This window comes from Uloborus diversus, chromosome 2 (assembly GCF_026930045.1).
Source record: "Uloborus diversus isolate 005 chromosome 2, Udiv.v.3.1, whole genome shotgun sequence".
Classification (NCBI taxonomy): Eukaryota; Metazoa; Arthropoda; class Arachnida; order Araneae; family Uloboridae; genus Uloborus; species Uloborus diversus.
The window spans coordinates 31,499,755-31,524,730 of NC_072732.1; the positions used below are offsets into that span (position 1 = coordinate 31,499,755).

General features: G+C 32.8%; 1 protein-coding gene across 1 annotated transcript in view; it reads left to right on the forward strand.

The window, feature by feature from the left end:
• LOC129235164 (transformation/transcription domain-associated protein-like) overlaps window positions 1-19,551 on the forward strand; it is a 140,060-nt gene extending 120,509 nt beyond the window's left edge. The window contains exons 58-67 of the mRNA XM_054868854.1: window positions 408-718; window positions 3,289-3,378; window positions 8,237-8,330; window positions 8,588-8,695; window positions 8,787-9,011; window positions 10,620-10,835; window positions 14,274-14,415; window positions 14,782-14,978; window positions 16,689-16,794; window positions 19,335-19,551. Of these exons, the coding sequence (XP_054724829.1) occupies window positions 408-718; window positions 3,289-3,378; window positions 8,237-8,330; window positions 8,588-8,695; window positions 8,787-9,011; window positions 10,620-10,835; window positions 14,274-14,415; window positions 14,782-14,978; window positions 16,689-16,794; window positions 19,335-19,444 (1,599 nt within the window). The 3' untranslated portion in view covers window positions 19,445-19,551. The remainder of the gene's footprint in view (window positions 1-407; window positions 719-3,288; window positions 3,379-8,236; window positions 8,331-8,587; window positions 8,696-8,786; window positions 9,012-10,619; window positions 10,836-14,273; window positions 14,416-14,781; window positions 14,979-16,688; window positions 16,795-19,334) is intronic.
• Window positions 19,552-24,976: the final 5,425 nt, after the last annotated feature.

Consider the following 24,976-nt stretch of genomic DNA (forward strand, 5'->3'; position numbering starts at 1 on the left):
GATGACCAGTACAAATGGTAGCTGAATTTCTCCTCTGTTTTGCGGCAAGATATAGTACTAGTAGCTCTGGTAGGTTCTGTTATACATCATGATTTAGGGAAAAATTTCAGTGAAAGCCTACCCAGGACCTTATCTTTAGACGCGTCTTACTCAAAACTTTAAAAAACCTACTTACATCCCTTTGCTTCTCACTGCCTCAGATTAGTTTATGCATGTTATATTGCACTTCTCACTGCCTCGGATTAGTTTATGCATGTTATACTGTACTTCTCACTGCCTCAGATTAGTTTATGCATGTTATACTGTACCTATTTTCATGTAAACAGTCCCCCCCCCCCCCTGTATTCTTAAAGTGTTTGTCTTTTCAAACTAAAATATGTTGACTCACCTTACCATTCCTTTTTTAGATGGTTTGGTTCCGTGAAAATGTATATGAAGAAGTTTTACGACAGTTGCGCCAAGCTTTAGCAAAGTGTTATGCAGTTGCTTATGAAACTGCTGGTGCAGTTTCAGATTCCACTGTAACTCCTCATACTTTGAACTTTGTTAAGAAACTTGTATCTACCTTTGGCATTGGAGTTGAAAATATTTCCACAACTGTATCTACTGCTATGTCTAGTTCAGTGTCAGAATCCTTAGCGAGGAGAGCGCAAGCTACCGCCCAGGATCCAGTTTTTCAGAAAATGAAGGGGCAGTTTACAGCCGATTTTGACTTCAGGTAGGGAACTGTTGTTCAATTTTTATATGAATATTAATGTTACACTTTCATGAAAGTGGTGTTTTTCTCTTTGTATTTACCTCTTTTGCTATTCAAAACTTACCAAAAAGATGCTTTGATGTAGCAGCTAACTTTATGTGTAATATTAGCTTTTGGCTCTGACTCTTTTGTTTTGTTTTATTGGAAGCTTTTTTTTTTTCCTTTAAATTCTCCTTCTGTAATTGCCACGCAACAACAGCAGCATGTGTAATATTCAACAAAAAACTTTTTGAGAAATTTCCTTTTACACCTAGTGCTATATTTCCATATGGGCCTACATTGCTGTGCTAGCACAGAAGTTGCACAATGGAGGCCGGTTAATTGAATCGACTGCTTTATTGAATCAGACGCTTTATGGAATCAAAACTATTTAGAACAAACATGATTCTTATAAGCGGCAGCCACTGCATTTGCAGCTGAGCTCAAAATGAGAAATGGTAGTTATAAGTTTTATGACTATGTATATTTAATTCAAGTGTTACTTTTTTACAAAGTTTTTTTTTCTCCTTCATTATTTCCCATTCAAAAATGAGCATAAAACATTGTACAGTAAAACCTGTAAAGTTGACCACCTTTGTAAGTTGACCATCTGCCTATGTTGACCGCTTTTGTCGGGAACGGAATTGGACCTATCTCATATAATGAAGGAAAACCTCTGTAACTTGACCACCTCTCTATCTTGACCACCTGTCTATCTTGACCACTAATGTAAACCAAATTTGGTTTAGGGTATTGTAAAAAACCCTTTGTAAGTTGACCACTTGTTTTTTTTTTTAACTTAATCAAGCAAATTATTTTCTTTTATTTTTTTTATAGTTTTTCAAGAATAATTTTGATGCTTTAGACCAGCATTTTACCAACTAAATAAAACAGCAGCATAAAACTTATGCTGCTCTTTATTCTCCGAAGTTTTTCTTTTGTTGTTCTATTTGAGATTGCTTTTTGTACTCTCCGTTCAATGAAAACAGAAAACTGGTGTCAGTAGAAAAAGTACAAAGTCTTTTCTTCCAGTAGCATTATTTTGAGGCAACACTGGAATTGTGCTAAAGAGAAAAGTTACTTATTTCTGGTGCAAGAGATTAAGAGATAGGAGATTTTCATTTTCAACTGCCTTTATGAACTAGGAGAGTCCAGCTTGTTGCTCTTTGTGTAAAAGTTGTACATAAAATGGTTTCAAAAAGAAAGTTAGTTGAACTTGAGATTGATAAAAGTATGATTAAAATTATATGAAAAGGTAGAAAGTCGGCGAAAATTAGCTGACACATACGGAATTTCTAAAACTAGTGTCTAATTTAGTAAAAAACGAGTAAAAAAAGCAAAAATATTTGAATAACATTTTAAATTATTGTTTCAAAGTAATGTTAAACAATAAAGTGAGTTAAACAGAAAGAGTAAGTACCAATTATTCCAGAAATGAATACATGGTCCATGGTGCAAGAAATGACAAAAAAATAAAATAAAATAAAAAAATCATCACCACCCTTTATAAGTTGACCACCTGTCTAAGTTGACCACCAAAGTACTGCACCACAAGCGGTCAACTTACACAGGTTTCACTGTATTTAGGTAAAACGTGTTACAAAGAGTCACCTGGTGATGAACAACTCAATTTTGCTAATGTGTTTAGTATGGCAGTATAGTCGAGCGTTGTAAGGGAGGCACAATGAAGTTTTTTAAATACATTGAAAATTAAAAAGAATTGAGCTATGTTTAATTTTAAAAATTGTATTATAACGTTTGTATATATTTTTTTTAATGGCTGCTATAATGAGGCAAAGTTCCAAATAATCCTAAAAAATAATCAAACTAAAAAAACTGGTTAAAAAACAAGTACAAATTACCACCATCTTTTTTTTCCTTTCATTTATTTATTTTTTCTTGTCTCATGTGTTTCTCAAATCAACTTCTTTCTGAGTAAAAAATTCCAAGATATCTGTATTCAGCATCACACTGAATATTTGTGTGCTTGATTGTTTGTTAATTAATAGGCAGAGAATTTTTTCTGCATTGCATACAATAAATAGTAGTTGCTGTCAGAAACACAACTAAATTGGTTTACTTTTCTTTGAATCAAAAGTAACTTACTGAGGAATATTGGCACTTCCAATATAATTTTGGTTTTGTCACCTCAAAGCAGTCTGGACTTTTTTTAATATGCCCACATATGTGTTTATTTATATTTAAAAACTCATGCTACAAAATAATATACTACAGTACTGTGTTATGACACAAAAATAGGATAACACAAAGCAATGAAAAAAAAATATTCATGATAAAATAATAAGAACACAACACATTTAGAAAAAACATATTAAAAAAGAGTAAACCTTTAAAAAAAAATTGCAAGAAATGTTAACTTGTATTAAGAAATTCTCAGCAGAATAAAATTTGGTTAACATTTATAATTAAAAATAGTAATTTTTAGAGTTAAATCTAAATTTTTGAATTAGTTATCTTAGATTTCAGGTGAATCATAACAATTTTTACTATCTTGGTTGAAAATTGTACTCATTGTGATTATTTTCATATAGTGTTCCAGGTGCTATGAAATTACATAATCTCATTATGAAGTTGAAGAAATGGGTTAAAATATTAGAAGGCAAAACTAAGTTACTCCATAAGTAAGTTAAATTTGTTTTATTTGTGTGTTTTCATTCCATCACTGTCAGGGTTGCTATTTTGTCCATTTTTTCGTAAAAAGTCCGGGACGCTGGAAGAAATGAAAAATAAACTGATTATACATGCATAAATTTATGGTGTAATAATATTAGTATATTATTCTAATACATTTTCTATTGTGAATTAATCATTTACTTAAAATAGAATAGTTAGCTTTCGAATTTCATTAATCTAAAAAAATTTTAATTACGCATTGGTGCAGCTAATTTAGATCATAATTTACTTAAAGAAATAAAATTTAACAATGAATAAGCTATTGGGCATGATTAGACTATTATATACAATAGTAGAAAATAAACTCAAAGGGAAAGTCAAATGAAATGCTTTCAGACATGCATACAAACCAAAGATTTATAGGCTTAAAAATATTTTATAACTGTTATATTTTTCGAGTTTTTGTCGATGTCACCCCATAGTAAAATATTTAAGTACTCATCATATTTAATGTATATGTTAATGTCACACAAATTAAGAAAAATTACTACTAGTAGGTTTGTGGGTACTCAGAACAGTGTACCGGAAGAGGCTATAATAGGCAAGAGAGTAGATAGCTTTAAAAGGGCCATTAATCTTCAGTGAGGACTAATTGACTAGGAACAGCCTAGTCAGAGCCTGTTACTGATCATCACATTTGTATTGCAAGAACAGATTTCACTTCATTTCAACATTTCTTTTATTAATATCAAGTGGTTTTTATATTTTTAATATGATTTTTAATGTTTTGAAACTCCAACCTTTAAAAACTTTTTATTTCTACTTTTTAATTTTATAAATGCACTTACTATGGACAATAAACCTCCATATCACAGATAAATATCTTAAAATTTACATCTGATGTGCTTGTTTTATAAATGCTATTACATGCATTATAATTTATTTTAACACTCATTTGATTTATTGACACATTTACATAAACTTCAATTGATCTTACACTGTAAAAACGATTCAGAAACGTAACGGGGAAATAATATTCAGCTGATATGCCCAATTTCTGCCAGTGACATGTCTTGAAAAAACCAGGAACGTTTTCCATTAAAAGTCAGTCGGGTCTCTGGAACTTTAGAGTAAACTTACGTAGGTATAATATAATAGCTTGGCACCTTCCTGATTTATCCAGAAAGTTCCAAATGCAATACTGCGCACATGGTCAAAGCTAAGATAGAATTGCAAGTAAGTATCAGGAATTTTTCTCTCCTGTAATTCTTGCAAAGCGACGTTGTCCATGGACCTAATCACTCCCTTTAGGAGCTTAATCAGCCTGGACGGGCTATAATTGAATTGAAGCTGATACTCTTTATAAATATGCACAGTTAATCTTTAAACGGGAAGCTAAAAATATTTTTCACAACAGTAAGAAGTCTGCATTTGTGCAACTTGTAACAATTCAGGAAACCTTTTGACAATGATACCTGGTTTTTCCAGGAAGTGGATAAAAACCATTGATATCCTGAATTGTTGCACGGAAATACTCAGTTACGTTTCGGATTTTTTTTTACAGTGTACTTTTTTTATTTTCACTTTGAAATATTTTACAATCAATTGTTTATATACATATTTATGTATGCTATTTTGATATTAAAATATTACTTGAATAGGAAAAAACTATGTAATTATTTATTATTTTCAAACTTCAAATTTTTAACTCAAAACTTTCAGCTTACTGATGAAGTGGACAAAATGACACTTTGTCCCTGATAGTCTTTCCAGGTTTTTTCCGGCGGTTTTTTTTCAGGGTGGACAAAATAGGACAACCCTGATCACTGTGTAATAAATACATTGAATTTCCTCATAAAGCAAACACTTAAAGCTGCTTTTGTTTTAAAATCAATTTAGTAGTGTACATTGACCATTGATGCTCATTTCATGCTGCTTAACACACATGCTGTGCTCTCAACTGGTCCCTTTTTTTTAGTTTTAAGTCCCTAAGAGTTGGTCTTTTCAAAATTTGGTCCCTTTTTCTTATTTTCAGTCTGATTTTGAATTTTCCAAGTAATCTTTTATCCATTTATATTCATTTTTTTTTTAGATTAAAAAAATGTGTTGTTCATGCCCTTACCACAGGCCGAGGAGTCGGTCACCTTTCTCACCTTTAGTCACCTTTTGAAAATTTGGTTACTTTTAGTCACCTTTTGCAACTTTTGTCACCTTTCTCACCTTTCTTGAAATGCGTCTTAGAATTTTTTTTTTAAAATAATTAAATCTTTGAAAAGTATCTGAATGATAGCTTTAACAGTGAAATCAATTAAAAAAATAGCCTTAAATGTGCCTTGTTGTACCTTGTTGTTGTTTAAGAAAAATAGCTATGCTACCGGGAAATCGGGGAATTTTTTTATCACTTGCAGTTGCACCCTATGAGCAGAACCAGTCTTTCTATCCCTTCTACAGATGGACTTGCTCCTTATTTTCGGGAATGCATGTTAAAAGAAGCATGTTTATTCTATTATACTTTGAGCTTTGATGAAACTACCAATGTCAAAGACAAAAAAGAATTGCAACGAACAATAAAATATTGGTCTGAAAGCTAATGTTGCATCACAACAAGGCATCTCAAAACTTTCTTCTTGGGCAAGGCAGTTGGTGAAATTTCAATTGAGAAGCTATGTGAAGCACTTACCGAGAGTAATTATTCTTGAATAAATGTCTCATGCTTTCCTTTGGATGGTCCTTATGTTAATAAAAAGGTTTTTAGGTTGTTTGACACTGTCATCCTTGTGAGACACGAGAAAAAAACCTAATAAAGATTGGTACTTGCAGTATTCATACAATGCATAATGCGCATGTCAAAGCATTGCAGTATTTAGGTGAAGAAGCATCTGAACTTCTTCTTAGTACTTATAGCTATTTTGATGGTTGGCCTTCCCATTAGGAGGACTTCGAAGAAGTGCAAACTCTACTAAATACACCTCATCACAAGTTCCTGAAACACACAACTACCCATTGGCTTACCCTTGGACCTGCAGCAAACAGACCACTGGAACAGTGGGATGCTCTTCAGTATTATTTTTTTAAACATGTGCCTTTAAAAAAGAACTCAGCTATGCTATGCAGGTCATATAAAGCTGTTGCAAATGTTTTGTAAAGACCTGTAAAAGCTGAGCTGCATTTTATCTTTTCATCTGCTGATTTGTTTATGCAGTTCAGGAAACGCTTTCAATGCCAAGCGCCTATGATACATAAATTGTACCATGAAATAGAGATCATTGTTCAGACTTTTATGGCTCGGGTTATAAAAGCCTCTGTCAGAAGGTAAGTTGATTTTTTAAACATAGACACGGATGCACTGTTTGCAGTTGGTAACAGACTACCTCTTGAAGAACTCGTTGTTAGTAGAGAGGTGACAGATGAAGTGTCAAAACTGAAAGAAAATGAAAAGGTTATGTTTTTAAGAGCTGTTAAAAAGCATTGTGTGACTGCATGCAAGTATGTAAAAGAAAAAAGTTGCATATCAAGCGGGTTACTGAAAAGTGTTAAATTTTTGGCAAAAGAGAAGTAAATCTAGAAGCTGTGCGAATTTGGTAAAGGTTGCCAAAATCATGCCTTTTAATGTTCCACTCGATAGGTTGCAAGATGAATGGAAGCTTTTGCAGCTGAAAAAGATGATGAGGCATCCGAAAACAAAACCATTGATAACTACTGGCAGCAGCACATTTCAAAAAAGGACTCAACTTCCAACGATCTAAAGTTTCCTAATGTTTCTAAGGTGATAAAAGCTTCACTTGCATTATCACATGGTAATGCTGACATTGAAAGACTATTTTCCATTTCAAAGCACCTTTATGGTGAAAATAAGACAGCAAGGACTGAAAGATTTTTAAACAGCATACTTATAGTTAAAGACGCTGTAAAAAAGAATATCCTCATTTGCTTTCTTTACCAATTGGTCCAGAAATGATTAAATGTGCACAACAAGCACACGCAAATTACACAACATACACGGAGAAATGAAAAAGGATTTGGAATTGAAACAGAAGCAAAAAGAAGAGCAAAAAAGAAAGGATTGTGAAGAAGAAACTAAGAAAATGGAAAAAATTAAAACATCTATTGAAAGTGAAACTGTAGAAATCTTTACAAAAAGCATATAGGCTATTTTGGTAAAAGTAGGTAAAAAGGGATAATCCTTTTCTGTTTTTTGAGTTCTTAACAAATTGCTTTTGGTCACCTTTTAGTTACTTTTTTTGTCACCTATGTTTTCAAATTTGTCACCTTTCTCACTTTATTCAAAGGCCATCAGCAGTCCTCGGCCTGCCTTACCATGATAATTTGAATTTTGAGTCAAAAGGAGCACGATAACTAGAGTTCAAAACTACTAGCTGTCGGTGGTGTTGTTGGGAAAAAATATTTGGGGAACTCACCTTGGGGTTGGTTGGACACACCAAAAGAAAAAAGCTTTCAAACCAATTTACATTTGTATCATTTTTACATTAAAATCTAGAATATTTTAGGCTATGGCCAGCCCTGTAATAAGGAGGAAGAGGTTGTTCGGAGAAAAACAACTTGTAATCGCACAACCCCTGTTATAAGTAGGATATAAGGTTTTTTTTTCTTAATAAGTTAAACATTTTTCCTTCCCGTCAACTGTTCATTTGTAGCTTCTGTGAATCAATGAACTTAAATGTCTTAAAATCTCACCTGAGAGTATTGAGAAGAAACAATTTGAGAACCTACATTTCTTAACTTAATAAATGTAAAAAATGACTCTTTTCCACACCTATAAATGATTCCACTTAGATTATAAATGCTCTGAAGTAGTGTTTTTTTCTCAGAAATAAAGCATTTACTATTCATTTCTTTCCATTTTAGATCTTTCCTCATCGAAGAAAAATGCAGATTTTTGAATAATTTTGCTCAACAAACTGCCGATGTTGAAATTCCTGGAGAGTTTTTGTTACCTAGGGTAAATTTCACTTGTAGCATGTTTAATTTTTTTCATCTTAAAAAGATAAAGAAATTAATAAAAATAAAAAAGAGCTGGAGCATAAAAATTTTAAAGTTTAGTGTTCACACTTTGATGTTCTGTCTTATTGATTGAAAAATACTCAAACCTGTCAAATTTAAATGAATTTGAAAATTAAATGATATTTTTCTAAGGCTTTGAATAATCTAACTTTGAGTTTTTTCAATTATATTTTAACATGAAATGTTTCATTTCAGCACAATCATTATTTTGTCAGAATTTCAAGGTTCATGCCCAGAGTAGACATAGTGCAAAAACACAATACTGCTGCACGTCGACTGTACATTAAGGGCCATAATGGAAAGGTAATTTATTTACTTTAAAGTGTATTTTGTAGTAGTTGTATTTGTAGTAATAGTTTTTGAACAAAACTTCAATTAAAACAATATTCTCTAGATCTATCCATATTTGGTTGTAAATGATGCGTGTCTGAGTGATGCTAGGAGAGAAGAGAGAGTGCTGCAACTCTTGCGTATGCTGAATCATTACTTGGGTAAACAGAAAGAAACTTCCAAGCGTTTCCTGAATTTCACAGTCCCTAGGATTGTTCCAGTTAGTCCTCAGTTGCGCCTGGTGGAGGATAATGAATCTTCTATTTCACTTTTAGATATATACAAGCAGGTATGCTTTCAAAAATTTAATGTTCGATGTGACTTTTTTTTATTGATATGTTTTTGTGAAAATTTTGTTTGTTTGGCCTAAATTTTATCTCTTTCTTCTTCCAGTCTTGAATAGAAATATAAAAAACCAAAAAAAATTTTTTGTTTCTTTCAAACAATCCATATAATTGCCTGACAAAACGAAAAGTAAAAGTTTATGGGACCATTCAACAAAAAGCAACCCTTTGTCCCGCTAATGACGGTTTCTATAGTTCATTAAAAGGTTATAATTTTAAAGGATAATGACGAAATTTTTTTCTTAAGAAATTTCACATAAGTTTGTAATTTGTTGAGCAGAAAAAATTATTCATTAATGTTTTTAAGTATTTTTAATGAAATATATGAGGCGTCACGTGCGGGACAAAATGACAGTTTTCCCATTAAATGACCCTTATGGAAATAAATAGAAAAGGAGTGTAATATACCATTACAGGTTTGCAATTAAATATGACTTTTAAATACCAGAGAACTTACCATATTCTATCATGTTCAAAATGAGTCATTTTCTTGAATTTTTAATTAAAAGCAACATTTAATTGTTTAAGCACTTGAAGTAAAATATCCTTCTTATTTAGAATGCTCTATATGTATAGTCTTGAGCTAGCTATAGTAAGAGTACAGTATCTTTCATTTTAATAAATTTATGGGATACACTCCATAAGTTTATTAAACCGAAAGATATTCATGGGTCAAATTTCTGTTCAGATAGCAAAGGTCATTGTTTACGCTTTACAAATCCCAAGTAAATCATGTAATCAAGGAAATTTACTACTTCAACAGGGTTGTAGGCACTTGGACTAGTTTACCAAATGCAGGAGTTACTTGCAATGGGGTGATATTTTAATAGGGCTCTTGATCTTCATTAGGGATCAATACATTGAATAGAACCGCAGACCAGCCTAGTTGGGCAAAGAGCCTGTTACTGGTCGTCACATTAATATTTGTATAGATAAGTTCCCAGAGCACTATATTAAATTATTTTTTTCTTATCTTTACTAATAATAAAGCTGAAAGTCTCTCTGTCTGGATATCAGGAGGATGTCTGGATCTCTGTGACGAGCATAGCACCTAGACCGTTTGGCCGATTTTCATGAAATTTAGCACAAAGTTAGTTTGTAGCATGGGGGTGTGCACCTGGAAGAGATTTTTTTCCGAAAATTCGATGTGGTTCTTTTTCTATTCCAATTTTAAGAACAAAACTATCATAAGATGGAGGAGTAAATTACGAAATTATCATATTATGGAACCTTAACATGGGCACAAGCCAATTGGCGAGATACGAAATTATCATAACGTAGAACCGTAACATGGGTACAAGCCAATTGGCGAGAAAATTCACCATACATTATTTGTAAATATACAAGCGAACCAAAAGACCTTTTAATTTTTTCTATTACGGGCAAAGCCCTGCGGGTACCACTAGTTAATAATAAAGTTATTTTTTTCAAAGAAAATTTCTATCAATGAAGTGTTGGGGCATGTTTAATGATGTAGACATTTCACCTCTATTCACTCTTGCACTCATTACAAAGTTTTAAAAATGCATTTGTATTTTACTCTCTTTTTCAAGCGATGTGCCAAACGTGGAATAGAGTATGATGCTCCTCTTCAGCGGTTTTATGAAAGGCTTGCAACTGTACAGGCTCGTGGTTCTCAAGCCAGTCATCAAGTTCTCCGGGACATCTTGAAAGATGTCCAAAGTATTATGGTGTCCAAGAGTTTGCTCAAAGACTGGGCTGAGCAAACATACCCTGTAGCTACTGATTATTGGACATTTAGAAAACAAGTGAGTTTTGTTTGTCATATTATTTAATGGAAAAATTTTATATGTGGGAATTCCACGGGTAACTGTTTTAAGCAAAACAATACGTACTTTGTAAGGTAAACGTAACAACGCAAAATATGTTATGCAAACGATCTTTTGGCCTGAAATACTGTGTTTTTAAAGCTGAAAATAATGATATAATTGAATTCCCGAAATACATTTTGGATGATTTTTAAATATTTATTGAAAACATGGTAACTGACTGATAATTTAAAAACAAGTATTTCAGTTGGTTACCATGCTTTTAACATTTTTTTAAAAATTGTCCAATATTTAGAGAATTAAATTTTTCCATTGAATTCAGCCTAAAAATAGGATATTCCACGAGAAGAGATTGTTTTTGCAATGTATAAATTTTGCATTGAATATTAGAAAATGCGTATTGTTTTGCTTCAAAAATGTCGGTCAGTTGAATTCAGCATAAAAAATACAATATTCCACAGCAAAATATTTTTTTACAATGTTTACCGTAAAACCACATTTAGACCACTTAATGTGTATGGTTCTTCATATTTTCATTATTCTTTGCAAAAAAGGTTGAGAATTTAACCATACGCTACCATAAATCTCAGCTATAGAGTGACACTTCGAAAAAAATTCTAAATTACACACAAAGGGAGAGGAAATTTTGTGTATAGTGGAATCAAGTTTGCTAAGAGTAATCAAAACCAATAGAATCAGATGGCTGGGGCATGTATTTAGGCGTGCAGATCTGGACCCGGTTAAAAAGCTAACTTTTTCAAAGATTGAGGGTACAAGGAGAAGGGGAAGACCAGCAACAAGGTGGCTGGATAGTGTTGAGAAGGACCTTAAAATTTTGGGAGTGAACAGGTGGAGAAACCTGGCAACGTGTCGTATAGCCTGGAGGAAGCAGATGGAGAAAGCCTTGGCCTGCACCAGGCTGTTGTGCTGATGAAGAAGAAGGAATAAAGTTTGCATATGATGGTGACAACTTTAGGCCACCTTTTTTTTTTTTTTTTTTGATATGCACCGCTAAACCGCTTCGGTTTAAAGTTACAGTGCATAGATTGTTCTGTTCCAATCCGGTACACTGCAAAAATTTATTTAAAAAAATTTTTGTACGTACTTTTTTCAATTTATAAATTTTTTTTATACTTTTTGAGTAAGTTTCAGGTTCTCTAATAAAATCAATTGCAAAAAATACAATATTTTATTCAGATATATAAAGATGAACGTTAGATGGTATGAAAAGCAATTAGTAGGTACCTACTTCTGGATTTTTCTTTTTTTTTTTTTTTACAAGGGCATTTTTGTTTATCATTTTTTACAGGGGCTTGATACAAATTTTGTCTCAATTGGATAGGGTTCTTGGTTCTCGCAATAATGTTTTTTTTTTTGTACCAAATGACATTGGGAGAATGAAGCCAACACCAAAATTCACCCTTTTTTTGCTTTCCTTGTTGAAATTTGGTTGCTTCTGATTTCTTGGATCACCTTTTCCATCAGTTCAGGCGAATAATTGAGGTAAGGACAGCTGTCTATCTTTCTTTTCCCTGGATTCATGTCTAAAACCAAAAAAAAACCCGAAAGCTAAAAAATTGCTCAAGACTGTTATAACTCGGTAGGCCATTCTAATAATAATTATCCATTTATATGAAATCAATTTAAATAAAACAAGATGATAATAGATAAGCAAAGAGCTTACCTTCATTTGTTCATCTGTAGTTCACGTTGGAACTGCTCTCTATAATCATTTTATATTTCTTTTAATTGTGTAGTGTTGTAATTGTTACATGCTTTATGTAGTCACTGCTCAATAATTCAACTAATGAAGAAATTAAATGCATTTATTAGCTAACGTTACATCACATATCTACACACTATGGTGGTTCGAGAGAGACTGACTGTTTTACAATATGGACGCAAACGCGGAACAAAAATGGAAAAAGTTTTGGTTTGTATTTGAAAGTTTGCGTTTCAGTTTAGTTTTGGTTTGCGTTTAGCAAGGTTCCTCTTCAGTTCACTTCAGAGATCACTATTGGAACGTCATTTCTAATAAAGACAGTACAAAATTGTTCACAAAATATTGGCCAACGATAGTAAAAATGGGTGGTTGCAACTCGAATTCCTGTATTTTGTTTATTTGGAAACGACAAGTAAACAAATTAACATCAGAATTCTCCGATAAAGGCTAAATCATCTTAGATACCTAAGTAATAAACTAACCTTCGGAGTATTCAATCAGCAAATATAGGTTGCAAAGGAGACTTTGAGTGCTAAAGCAAAAATTGCAAAAAACCTCCCAACACAAATGAATTTTGGCACGAGAATAACACTGGAGCTTTGGGTAAACAACTGAATTTTGCTGCGCAACACTTGCAAACCTACTGAATTTTTTTAACGACTTCAGCTTTACTCCAACGACCACTACATGGCACATACTACCAGATTCCTTCTATAGTGTTGGTTCTGCAGAGCAGAGAAACACATTGGAGAGCTCAAATGCTTTATTCCTAGATTACACATTCAACATCATGCATTGCTCGTTGGGGCTCTGTGCTGGAGCAGAGCGCATACACATAACTACTTTATTTAGTGGCGCCCTCTCTTGACACACCGTGCAAGCGAACACTTAATAACACCTTCAATTGCCTAAAGTTGCAACATTGGTATAAAGTTATGCAGTTTTACGGTATTTTGCCTTGAATATTACAAAATACGTATTGTTTTGCTTCAAAAATGTCAGTAACCTGCGGAATCGTCTATACATAGTTATACTGAGGGGCGGAGAAACTGTTCCTTTTATTTACTCAGCTTACAATCAGTACCTAAATCTGAAAGTCTTCCTACTAACCCAGTGGCCTTCCTTTGAACTCCTTCCAATAAGGTTAATAATTACAATATTGTTTTTATGACAAGGCGGCCTAAGCAGAACAGCCTTCTCCACAGGAGTCCTACCAGATTTCTGTAAACTTTGCAAGTTGTAATCAAACAGTTTACGGATTTTAACATTTTGTGAATTTAAGGCCACTTATTTGTTTGCATATTTCATAGCTTTATTCCAAAATTCTTACCATTATTTTCAAACAACAAGTTTTTTTTATGTATTTTAATTTATACTTTGTGTTATGCAAATATTTTTGGTTAGTTTGCTTACAGTTTCTGGTGATAACACAGCTCTTTTCTTCCTATTTTTTAGCATTTATATTGTAGGATAACGCCAGACACATATGTTCAGATAAAATATAAATGGTGAAATAAGTCTTCGCGAGAATTTATTTATAAAAAGGTAAACCAAAAAATTCTTAAAAGGGTGAAACTCATTAAAATCTATCAATCATACTCTAGTGTTTGAATTGGTTTAGCAAAATTTAGAAGGACATTTAAGTATTAAATATACTTGAATTGTAAGTTTTTTAAAATAACTTTGTTTTCTAGTTTACCCTTCAACTTGCTTTGGCTGGTTTTGTAGAATATGTGCTTCATCTGACTCGTTTGAATCCGGACATGATGTATATTCATCAAGATAGTGGACTGATGAACATATCCTACTTTCGCTTCAATGTTGACGATGCAAATGGTTTGTTCTTTTATTAATCTACTTATTTTCAAATGTGTACAATTGTTAATCTTTCAAAAATGGTTTAATTATGTGCTGTAAACATTAAAAATAGTTATTGTATGCTCATGTCTAGAATAGCTTGTAATAACCGATTATTGGAAGATGATGGAATTTATGCTCATGAGAGCACATTCCTTATGTGCATCTGTTTTCAATTTTGAACTATGTCACAGTAACTTCGCCATGATTTTGTATTGTCAATAATATATGTATTAAGATTCAATGATGTACACATACAAAAGTGTGGTCGATAAAAGAATGTTACTTTTTCTTTTTGCCTCGTACTAATTCTTATATGAAATTATAGTTTGTTATTTTTTACAGGTGAATTGGATGCCACACGACCTGTGCCATTCCGATTAACTCCCAATATTTCAGAATTCATTACGACAATTGGAATTTGCGGACCTATGACTGCATCGATGGTGGCTGTTGCCCGTTGTCTTGCAATACCTAATTTCAAAGTAGCATCACTTTTGAGAGCTATTTTAAGAGATGAAATGATTGCTTGGTATAAGAAAGTGAGTTTTTTTTGCTATTTTGTATCTAGAAGTCATGTACCATTGATCTAGAAATCATGTCTATGAATTGTCTCATCCTAAGTATTTTTCTATTTTTGAAAATTTTTAAATTTATTTTGGGGTTGTTTTTGGGGGAGGGGGGGGATTATAAACTTTAAAAAAATTCTTCAATACCTCTAGAGATATAGTGGCAATTTTATTACTCATAATATTATTGTTTTCCGCTAGGAGATATTGATTGTTGATAAAATTTGTTTTTATTTTCATTCTAAAGTTTAAATTATTTATTCAATTTTTGGCAAATGGAAATAAAGGAAAATTCAGGGTACTTTATTTTTTAACAGAATGAAAGTTCTGCACAGTCTAGTTTTTCTTCTTTTTTTGATGAACAGTATTTTAAGAGATCTTAATGCTTTTTATTTATTTTCTAAGTATATTAATTTATTAAACATAAAATTCAAAGCACTTTATTCTACTTAGAAGAAAGAGCGTAACAAACTTTTTTTTTGGGGGGGGGGGGCAATCACGACTTGCTTATTGTTTTCACTTGACTGTTGAATGACATCCATCTTTTGATTTTATTTTCCTATGCTTATAATGCAGGTGTCTGTTTACCTCAGAATCAAATTATTTATAAATGACCTTCTCAACTTTACACAATCCTTTTTATGTAAAAACAGTATCCAGTATGCAACATAAAGCCAACACATAGCACGCAGCCCCTGGCATTCATTTGAATTTTGACGTCTTGAATTCATATTATGGTTGCAATAAAAGCCATTGGTAGAAACAAGAAACCAAACGAGTAGGGCCCTATCGCAATTTGTGATTGCAAAAAACATAATTTGAATTCAAGATCTGAAAATTCAAAAAAATTTAATTTCCTTTTTGTGTTATGTATTTATTTTGATGAGGTTTTTTTTTATTAATAATGCATTTTTTTCCTTCTTGAAAGTGATTACTGTCTATACTTATACATATAAGTCAACCCAAACGTAGGAGAAAGATCGGGAAAAAATCGAAAACCTGCTTATAAGTAAAAACTCTGCTTTCTGAAAAAGTCGGGGAAACTTTTGCTGCTTATTTTGAATAAAAATTCATCAAAAGGAGGAATATAAAATGTATTGAACATTGTTATGTTAAAAGTCCAATTTTTAATTTTTTGCCAAAAAGGGGGTGGGGGTTACTTCTGTAATCTCGAAAGTGAGCATTAATTCGGGTCAATCAAGAATATTCACGAATATGGCTATTCCCGCGACTTATATATTGGCTGCATTGTATAAAAGATGCTAATAAATTTTTTTTGGTTTATTTTTACGTATCTTTCATCAGATGAGTGAGGTATATTTTGATTTTAAAAATCAGCTTAAAATGTTCAACAGGCATGTTTGACATAATTTGCAATTTCAGCTAATTTAGAGAATATAGATTAGATACTAGAACGTCTGTTGGTATACAGGAAAGTAGGCTCATACAGTTCTAGACAGAACTTCTTTTTCTCTCCAGCGAGTGCCACTCTCCCCAAAAATTTGATGCCCTAGATACTGGTAATTTGATGCCCAGACAGGTGTTTTCAGAATAATTATTAATATTCAGGATGGGGCATTTTTAATCATAAATTTACGTTATATGCAAAAGTCTGAACTCAATCGTCAATTTTAGCCCAAACTATCATAATCCTAGTACTTAATGTTATCAATTTTATTTCAGAGACAAGATGATTCTCAAGTAAATGATTCTAAGCCTGATGCTGATGGTGCAGTTATTATTCAAATGGTAACTAAAGCTGTGACATCAATAATGGCTAGGCTGCAAAGTAAGTGTTTGTCATTTCACTTATGAACAGATATTATAACATTGGTTCAGGCTTAGCTTTAAAAATTGACTTTTTAAAGTTAAGGGATTTTTCAAAGTTTAGAGGTAGTGCACATATGTATGACCAATATTCACCAAGGCATTTAAGTTCAAAATTTTGAGAGAATGCACTGAAAACAAGATGGGGACATATCGTCCTACCAGAAGAACACAGATCACAGCCATTATTAAAGCAAAGAATAGGATATATTTTTACTTTCATTGCTAATGAAAAAGAAATCTGGGACTGTGATACACAAAAATATAAAGGGTGTTTTTTTAAAGGTATAGAACTTTAAGTTGGCAACACTGTTTGATATGTGTGCCATTTTGATAGCTGTCACTTGTTTTGTGTTCAGTTCGGTTTGCCATTTCATCATGAATAGACAACAAGGTGGTGCAACATGCCACACAGCGCGTGTCACAATTGATTTATTGAAAGACACGTTTGGTGAATGAATAATTTTGCGTAATGGACCCGTGAATTGGCCTGAAAGATCATTCAATTTAACAACGCTGGACTACTTTTTGTTGGGCTATGTGAAGTCTCTGGTCTGCACCGATAAACCACAGACGATTTACGCCTTGGAGAGAACATTCGCCACCTTGTTACTGACTTACGGCCTCTATTGCAGCAAAAAGTGAGAAAATTGGACTTTCTCTGAGCCAGCCAAGGTGGCCATATGCCAGAAATCATATTTAAATAAAAATGGCAAAGAATCATCTTTCGAATAAAGTAACAATTATGGCAATTAACAACATTTAACTGTTTTATTTGAACCTGAAGTTCTCTACCGCTAAAAAAAACACCCTTTACTACAAAAGCTCCTACAATTTGAGAAAAAAATTGCATTTATTAATCTGCTGTATGGCTCTCGAAAACCAGAAGTGTAAAGTGGTATAAGTCACAAAATGTCGCCCTTCATACTCTGAATATTGGTAGTACTGATGTTTGTTTTTGTGTGTGTGTTCTAATTGTTTTTTTTTATGCTTGTGGTTTCTCTAAATATGAATGGGATAACATATGGATCATACAATAAGTTAAAATTGTGTATTTTTTCACTAAACCCTTTTTTCACTTCTTAAATTTCATATTTTAATTCTGCATCTCATTTTGACCATTTGTGCAATTAGAAGTACAGTAGGCTTCGCTTAATGTGATCACAGTTTGCTCTCATTTGCTTGATGTCATCAGAATCGCAAAGTCCCAGAACACTTGCATATTAACATGTGTTAAAAAAGTTGGATATTGTAATCAGTGTCTTTATTGTTTTTCCCCATTTTTGTTTCTCAATCAACAAAAATTTCAAGACAACCCTGGCAAGACTAACTTTCTGAGTGGCATTTTGAGGTTTTTAATACATTGCAAATTTTTTCTAGGAATGAAACAGGAATTTCGTTCTTAATGACCACAGACTCACCCTAAGATGCTTTTCATTTGCATATGTTACTCAGTAAGAAAGCACCTTTCATATAGTGAAGGAATTTTTCAAATAGGTGCAGTGGTTCCGGAGATTACCTCGAACATATAAACACACAAAAATCCGCCCTCTCTCTTTATAATATTGGTATAGATATGACGCGCAGTTTAATACCCTGTAGATCGACCTTACCTTTCAATGTTACGAAATGTAACAGTTTCTTTTTCAAAGAGAAAAAAGGAAATTTTCTGACACCATATTGTTGGAAAATTTTGTTTTTTATTCCATATTGATAATGTTTGCATTTTAGCCAATTCTTTAAAAGCTTTGATAAATACTGTCAGTATTGAATTTACAATGGGCTGCCATCAAAAAAAGCTGAATTCAAATGAAAATTTAATTCATTAGCATTAGTCTGATTACAACGCTTATTGTATGCTATGGCTGCCAACATTGAAAGCTGAAAAATTAGAGACTAATGCGTAAAATTCGAGAGACTTTGCATGAATAAACGTAGACAAAAATTAAAGTGCAAAAAGGATTTTTATAATATAAGTAGAGATTTCTTAAATCAGGCCAGTTTAGGAGTCGAAATTCGAAAGTTAAGATTACTATTATTACTTTTTTGAAGTTAAAAAAAAAACTTTAATGTTTAAAATATTTTTTTTAACCAGAGGCTTAAGTTTGTTTTCTCTTGTAAGTAATAATCAACATTTCTTACAACAAATAAGGATTTGGGAAATTCAGAGAAAAATTGGAATCATTTTACCTTTTCTTTTTTGAGAGGGGGGGATACAAATTTAAAAAGGAAAATGAAAAAAAACATAGCTCAAAAATGACTGCTTTTGCAACTGTGATCATTTTACTGTAGGGATTTTTACTGATTCTAATCACTAGAAAATCCCTTATTTAAGGAATTTCGTTGTTTTGATGAAATTTCGGGAGATTTTTACTTTGTTAGGGAGTTTGGGAAATGGTATCATAATTTGAGTCTCCCAAACGAATTTGGAAAATTGGCAGCTATGGTATACCATACACACTGATTGCATTATGGGTTCAAAATTAAATTGTATTTTTGCAGGTTTGGCTACATTTGAAGGTTCTGACAGCAAAGTGAGCACATTAGTTGCAGCAGCCAACAGTCACGATAATTTATGCAGAATGGACCCAGCATGGCACCCATGGCTGTAAAAAGTTCATCTTACCCATCAACAGCATATGTATTTTTTAAGCTGGGACATTTTGTACTGTATTTTTTAAACTCATCTCTCATTTTTTAAAATAAACTGTGATGCAACCATTTTGTATTGAATTCAATCAGTTTGAACGTTTACAAAACTTTCTTTCCTCAGCACTTTGTAGCAGTATTAAGAACTCCTCTTTAAACAACCGTCGTTTCCTAATTACTGAAACCAGTTAGAAAAAATCTTATCTAAATTTTTGATTTTTTTCCCACACCCATCCGTTCAATAAAGGGTGTTGGTGATTCAAAATTTGTGAAAATTTTGGGTTGCCGTTTCCAAAAATTTTGGTCTGGCAACGTTCTGAACTAAAAAAAAACTTTTTTTTTAAAAATAATTTCAATGATTTTTGTATGCACATTTGAAGAGTATTTACAGGGGCAAAAATTTTAAACGGCGCGAAACTGGGGTTAAACCATTAGCATATATTGCGTGACATATGAATAGACCTGCCATATGTCCCGATTTGCAGATAAAATTCCGGTGTCCCGACTGGTTTACTTCACGTCCCGGAAAATGATAAATTTGACTTTAGATGAACAAAAAAGTCGAAAAATAACCAACTACAAAGGATTATTTGGGATAATTACTTTGCCATTTGTAACATAAAAACGTAAAATAATTATTGAATTAGCTTGTGAAGGCATTTACAACAGTATTGAAACCTAAAGAGCTAGTGAAAAATACATGTAAATATTGTTCATTTTTTCCCCCCAAGTGTTTCTCCTTCCTTAAGTAACTTAAAAATATTAACATGTAGGAAATAAAATTTATCTGCTCGGATCATGTATTATTACTCATGATTTTGGTTCATAATTTAGTGACCATTTATTCATAGCATAGAAAATAAACTACCGTTTAACATACTGTAAAAACTAGCCAAGGGTGTGAACCCTTTTGAATACTCGTGACACTGAGGTGGAGGAAGGGGGAGGCTTCTCTTCCGGAGTGAACATGTAAGAAATTTGGCAAGCCTATATATGAAACTGTACGCATATGAATACGACACATATAACTTTTTAATGGAAAGCGAAAAATAGCACTTTTTTATTGATTTGCTTATTTTCCAAATCAATGCATTTTTCACAAACACATTATGAATTGAAAATGTATGAAATACATGTGTGGATATCCGTGCTTTGTAGTAATTTGTTAATAGACAAAATTTTTGCATTTTATTTAAGGAAGTCTTTTAATGAGTTTAGTCCCAGCGCATCATGCACAGTCGCTGCGGCGAATTTGGGATATCCGTGATTTGACGTCGAGTACAGTTGTATAGATCTTCCGACACATTTAAAATATTTAATGGCTTACTTTTTTTGCTTGGTGATAACATGCGTTATTTCGTCTTTTCAATGAACTTTTAAACAAATCTAAGTATTAAACAAGACAAAGACTTCCATCAAAAGAATAATAAATCTTCAAACAATGAAAATCATCCCATAAAACCCTAAAATAATCCACGATTTAAGAAAAGTCATTTAATAAAAAGTGAAAAGCTAGATTAAAATAGCCCCCCCCCCCCCCCCAAGCCGTAAAACATTTAAAGAAACCTTCATGAAAATGTTGAATAATCCGTCAAAGAAACTGGAATAGAATTAATTGCAAAGTTGTAAAATACTCAAAAACAATATAATTTAAAATATAGTATTTTATTATCCAAGAAGTTTTCTTTGCAACAGAGAGAATACAAGGATTGCAATAAAATTTAAGCCGCCCAATTCTCGCAAAATGAAAATAGAATCTTAATGGTCAGAAAATAACTTGACGTAAAATGAGGCTTGCCATTATTCTTCCTTAAAAACACAAAACAGTGTTGTTTCAATTGAAAATTTCCTGACTGAAGTTCTCAATTCTAAAAATACAGACAAAGTAATAATATCAATGCAAAAAGATGTGATCTCTCATCAAAAACAACCCTGTTGTAAAAATTTCCCCGCCAAGAAAACCTTTAACTTTTCCGCACAAAAAAGAAAACCTGCATCCTAAACCCAAAAACCCTCAGCCATAAAGAGTTATGATATCTAGTTTGCCCGCCAAGTATCTCTGCCAAATAATCGTCATCCCTGTTCTCTTTCATCACACCTACTTCCATTAGAACCTCCTCCCACCTTCAACTCCTCAGAAATATGGATAGATCCTTTAAATTGTTTATCTTGTTTGGCGGGAAGCTTTTTGCTCACCAAGCAACCACCTCAACCAGAAACTTGTTTGAAGTTGTATGAGAAAATACCTCAACTTGTTCTTACAGTGATTACTTATAGAGGGTGTTCCGTTTTAACCTGCAAGACCTTTATTTTCGCAACCGTTAGTCCTAGATATATACTTCCAATTGCATAAATGTTCAAAATTAAATTCAGGGTTAAGATATTGAAAGTTTGAAGTAAAAATCAAAATAAGTCAAAAGATACAAAATTTAACTTTTTGTAAGGGCCCCAGGTCCCCTAACTAATATTTATGGAAATAATCTCCATTGAAAAATAATTCCAACACGAGAAGTTTGAAATTAGTACGACCAATATTCACCGAGATATGAAACGCAGCGTTTTGTGACTTACACCACTTTTCACTCACAGAAAAGTTTAGAATTTATTAGAAGACACGACTAACAAAAATATAAACACTTTTTAACAAAACAAAATGATCCAAAAAATGAACAAACTGAATTCAATCGAATATACATCAATCAAGAAGGTTAAAGACACTAGGGTGCTAAAAGCATCTTCTAACAATTTAAAACTGTTCCAAAAATAACAGTAATTTTTAAGTGTTAAAAGGATGGAATGAAAGACCGAGTCGCAAAAACAAACGAAACTTAAAATCATCCATATGGAAAAATAAACTGTTGGAAACAAAGATACTAATTACAAAAATGAAATTCAAAAAAAAAAAAAGAAAAGAAACGCCTTTCAATAATACTTTTGTTACAAATTTGTTTTGTGTTGCAGAAGCGGAAACACTTTCCAGAGCATCCATTTATCATTTGAAAATACTAACTTTCAAATCTTGTAATGTTGTCATAAACTATGATACAAAAAGCAAAGCGAATATTAAATGTGTTTGTTAAAAATAATCAGCTGACATGCATTCTCGCCTAAATATGAGCAGAGGTTTGTGTTTAAAAAAAAGGAAAAAGGCTCAAAATGCAAAACTAAAAGAAATTCACTCATAAATATGGGACATAAAATTTATAATAAAATAATTAAACTAAATAGATAAAAGAAATAAGTGGACTAAAGGGCTTGTCCTATGTCTTTAAAGCATTCAACAAAAATTTTTGTTTCAGGCACGTCATTTTTGGGGATCAGTGGGTCAATTTCTCCCCTTCCTGCCTTTGGAAAATTAATGCTTTACTATACAAGTTAGAGAGGTTTTAGTTATTTTTAGATAAAAATTTCATGGAGTATATACGTCCTTTGCTACCCACCACGTGGGAAAAATCAAAATGACGGGCCAGTTTTAATTTTAACTAAGCAATTAAATAGGGGGGGGGGGGAATCCATGCATGGTAAACATAACATTTTCATCAAAGACAGATTAGTTACTAACGCTTCTCTGTGCATAAAGACTTGTAAAGGAAGGCATGTAGCTTCTCTCAATCCTCACCATACAGTTAAAATATTCATTCTGAAACTGTTCATGAAATTGCAAGTGTGGGGGGGGGGGGGAGCACCTAGCGTCAAATGCCCGCACATTCTCCCCCCCCCCCCCCCCCAATCAAGCACCATGAGTACAATACCTTACAGTAGATAGGCTGCAGTTTAATTAATGCACCCCGAAAAGAATCTGTCAAAAAAATTCTTAAATGCTCAGAAACACCGTATTGCCATAAACGCAGCACATAAAAACAATGATCAACTCGTGACATCCATGATATATCAGAGTAGAAAATACCCATTAAAAAGAAAAATTCAATGTATATTTGCTAGTAGCTTATATCCCCCAACTATTAAAGAAAAAGTGAAGGAATAAAATGGAATCTCGCGTTTAAATCGATTTTCAATTTTTCTCTAAAAATCGGGAATGTTTTACCCATCTAGGTTTTGCCCCCCTCCCCCTTTTTTTGCAAATACACTCATGTTTACGATTTAGAATGAACAATTATCATATTTACGCATGACAAAAGTTCGTTTCCCGCAATTATTTTTGAAGTGGTTAGTTTTTGCGAATTTCTGCAATCTGTCGCTTTTATTTTGCACTAACATCAATAAAATATATACAGACTTTTCATTTCTTGCTTCCTTATGCTCCTTTTACATCGACTTTTCTCTTTAAAACGAGCTCCATTTCACTTGCAATCGACTATACGAACAGGAGATTCGACTTTTCCCGCACTTTCTGAACAGTCGGGCCGCTTATTGTAACAAAAGCTTCTAATTAACGGGATAATACATAGTTGTATCAGAATGTGCCAGTATCTATTTTTTTTTTTCAATTGTTTCGTTTAAACAGTTGAGCTGAAGTCGGGGTGATAAAAAGTCGTATACTAAAAAAAGAAAGAGTAGGTTAAAAGTAGGGAAATAAGGAGAGAGCTCTAAATAGAAGGAACTCTTCGGGGTCTGGACCTACCCTGTAATAATTCTAGATTAAGCGAGTTATTTGTTTTTACTTCATTGTGCCAAAAAATCTAGTTTTATGATTCTGCCATATATTCAAATTACATCTAACTACTACTTCATTCGTATTTTGTGCAGAAAGGGTATCAGTCCGACACTTATGTCCTTTCTGGACTAAATGAAAAATGTGGTTACTAAATAGTTTGTTGTACAAGAATCAACTACCCTTCTACTGTGAGGCTCTGAGAAGGTGAGCTCCGATTAAGACAAATATTTAATGTCTCGGAAAATAGGAAGGGGTAATTGGAGCTAAATTGAGCTGAGAAACTTTTAAGTAGTTTTTCAAAAAGATACCAACTAAAATCTGAGCCAATATCACGTCAATTTTTCACGAAACTACCGTAAAATAGGTAAACGTAGTCAAGGTCACAGCTCAACTAACCAGAGCTGCACTTATATGCCAGTCGATTTCTCTAGCAAACAAATATGGTAAAACCACAGCTAACTCAGTTTTGTATGAAATGGGGCTTTTTTGCCCTTTCTTAAATAATCAGATTCAATAAGCTGAAAAATTAAAAATTTCCCTCGGTTCATATTTTGAATCACTGGTAGTTAGTTTCTCCCTTCGACAACTCCCCCTTTTTTTTCCAATCATTCTAGCAAGTGGCCAAAGCGGAAGCGACTAGTAGACTAAAGGTTTTTTTTTTTTTTTTTTTGTCAAGGCATGGGCCCATTAGATGGCCTTGACAACTTATGACTTTTCTGCGTTAAACCCATGAAACTGATCGGCTTATGCATCCACCAATCAATGTCAACGTTTCAAAGTTTATTTTTGATTGGATGCCGCCCATTTTGACCGCAGGAGGCGCTGAGTGGAACCCCTGTATCCATCAATCAATGTAATGGAAAGGGGTTCCTTGTAGCGC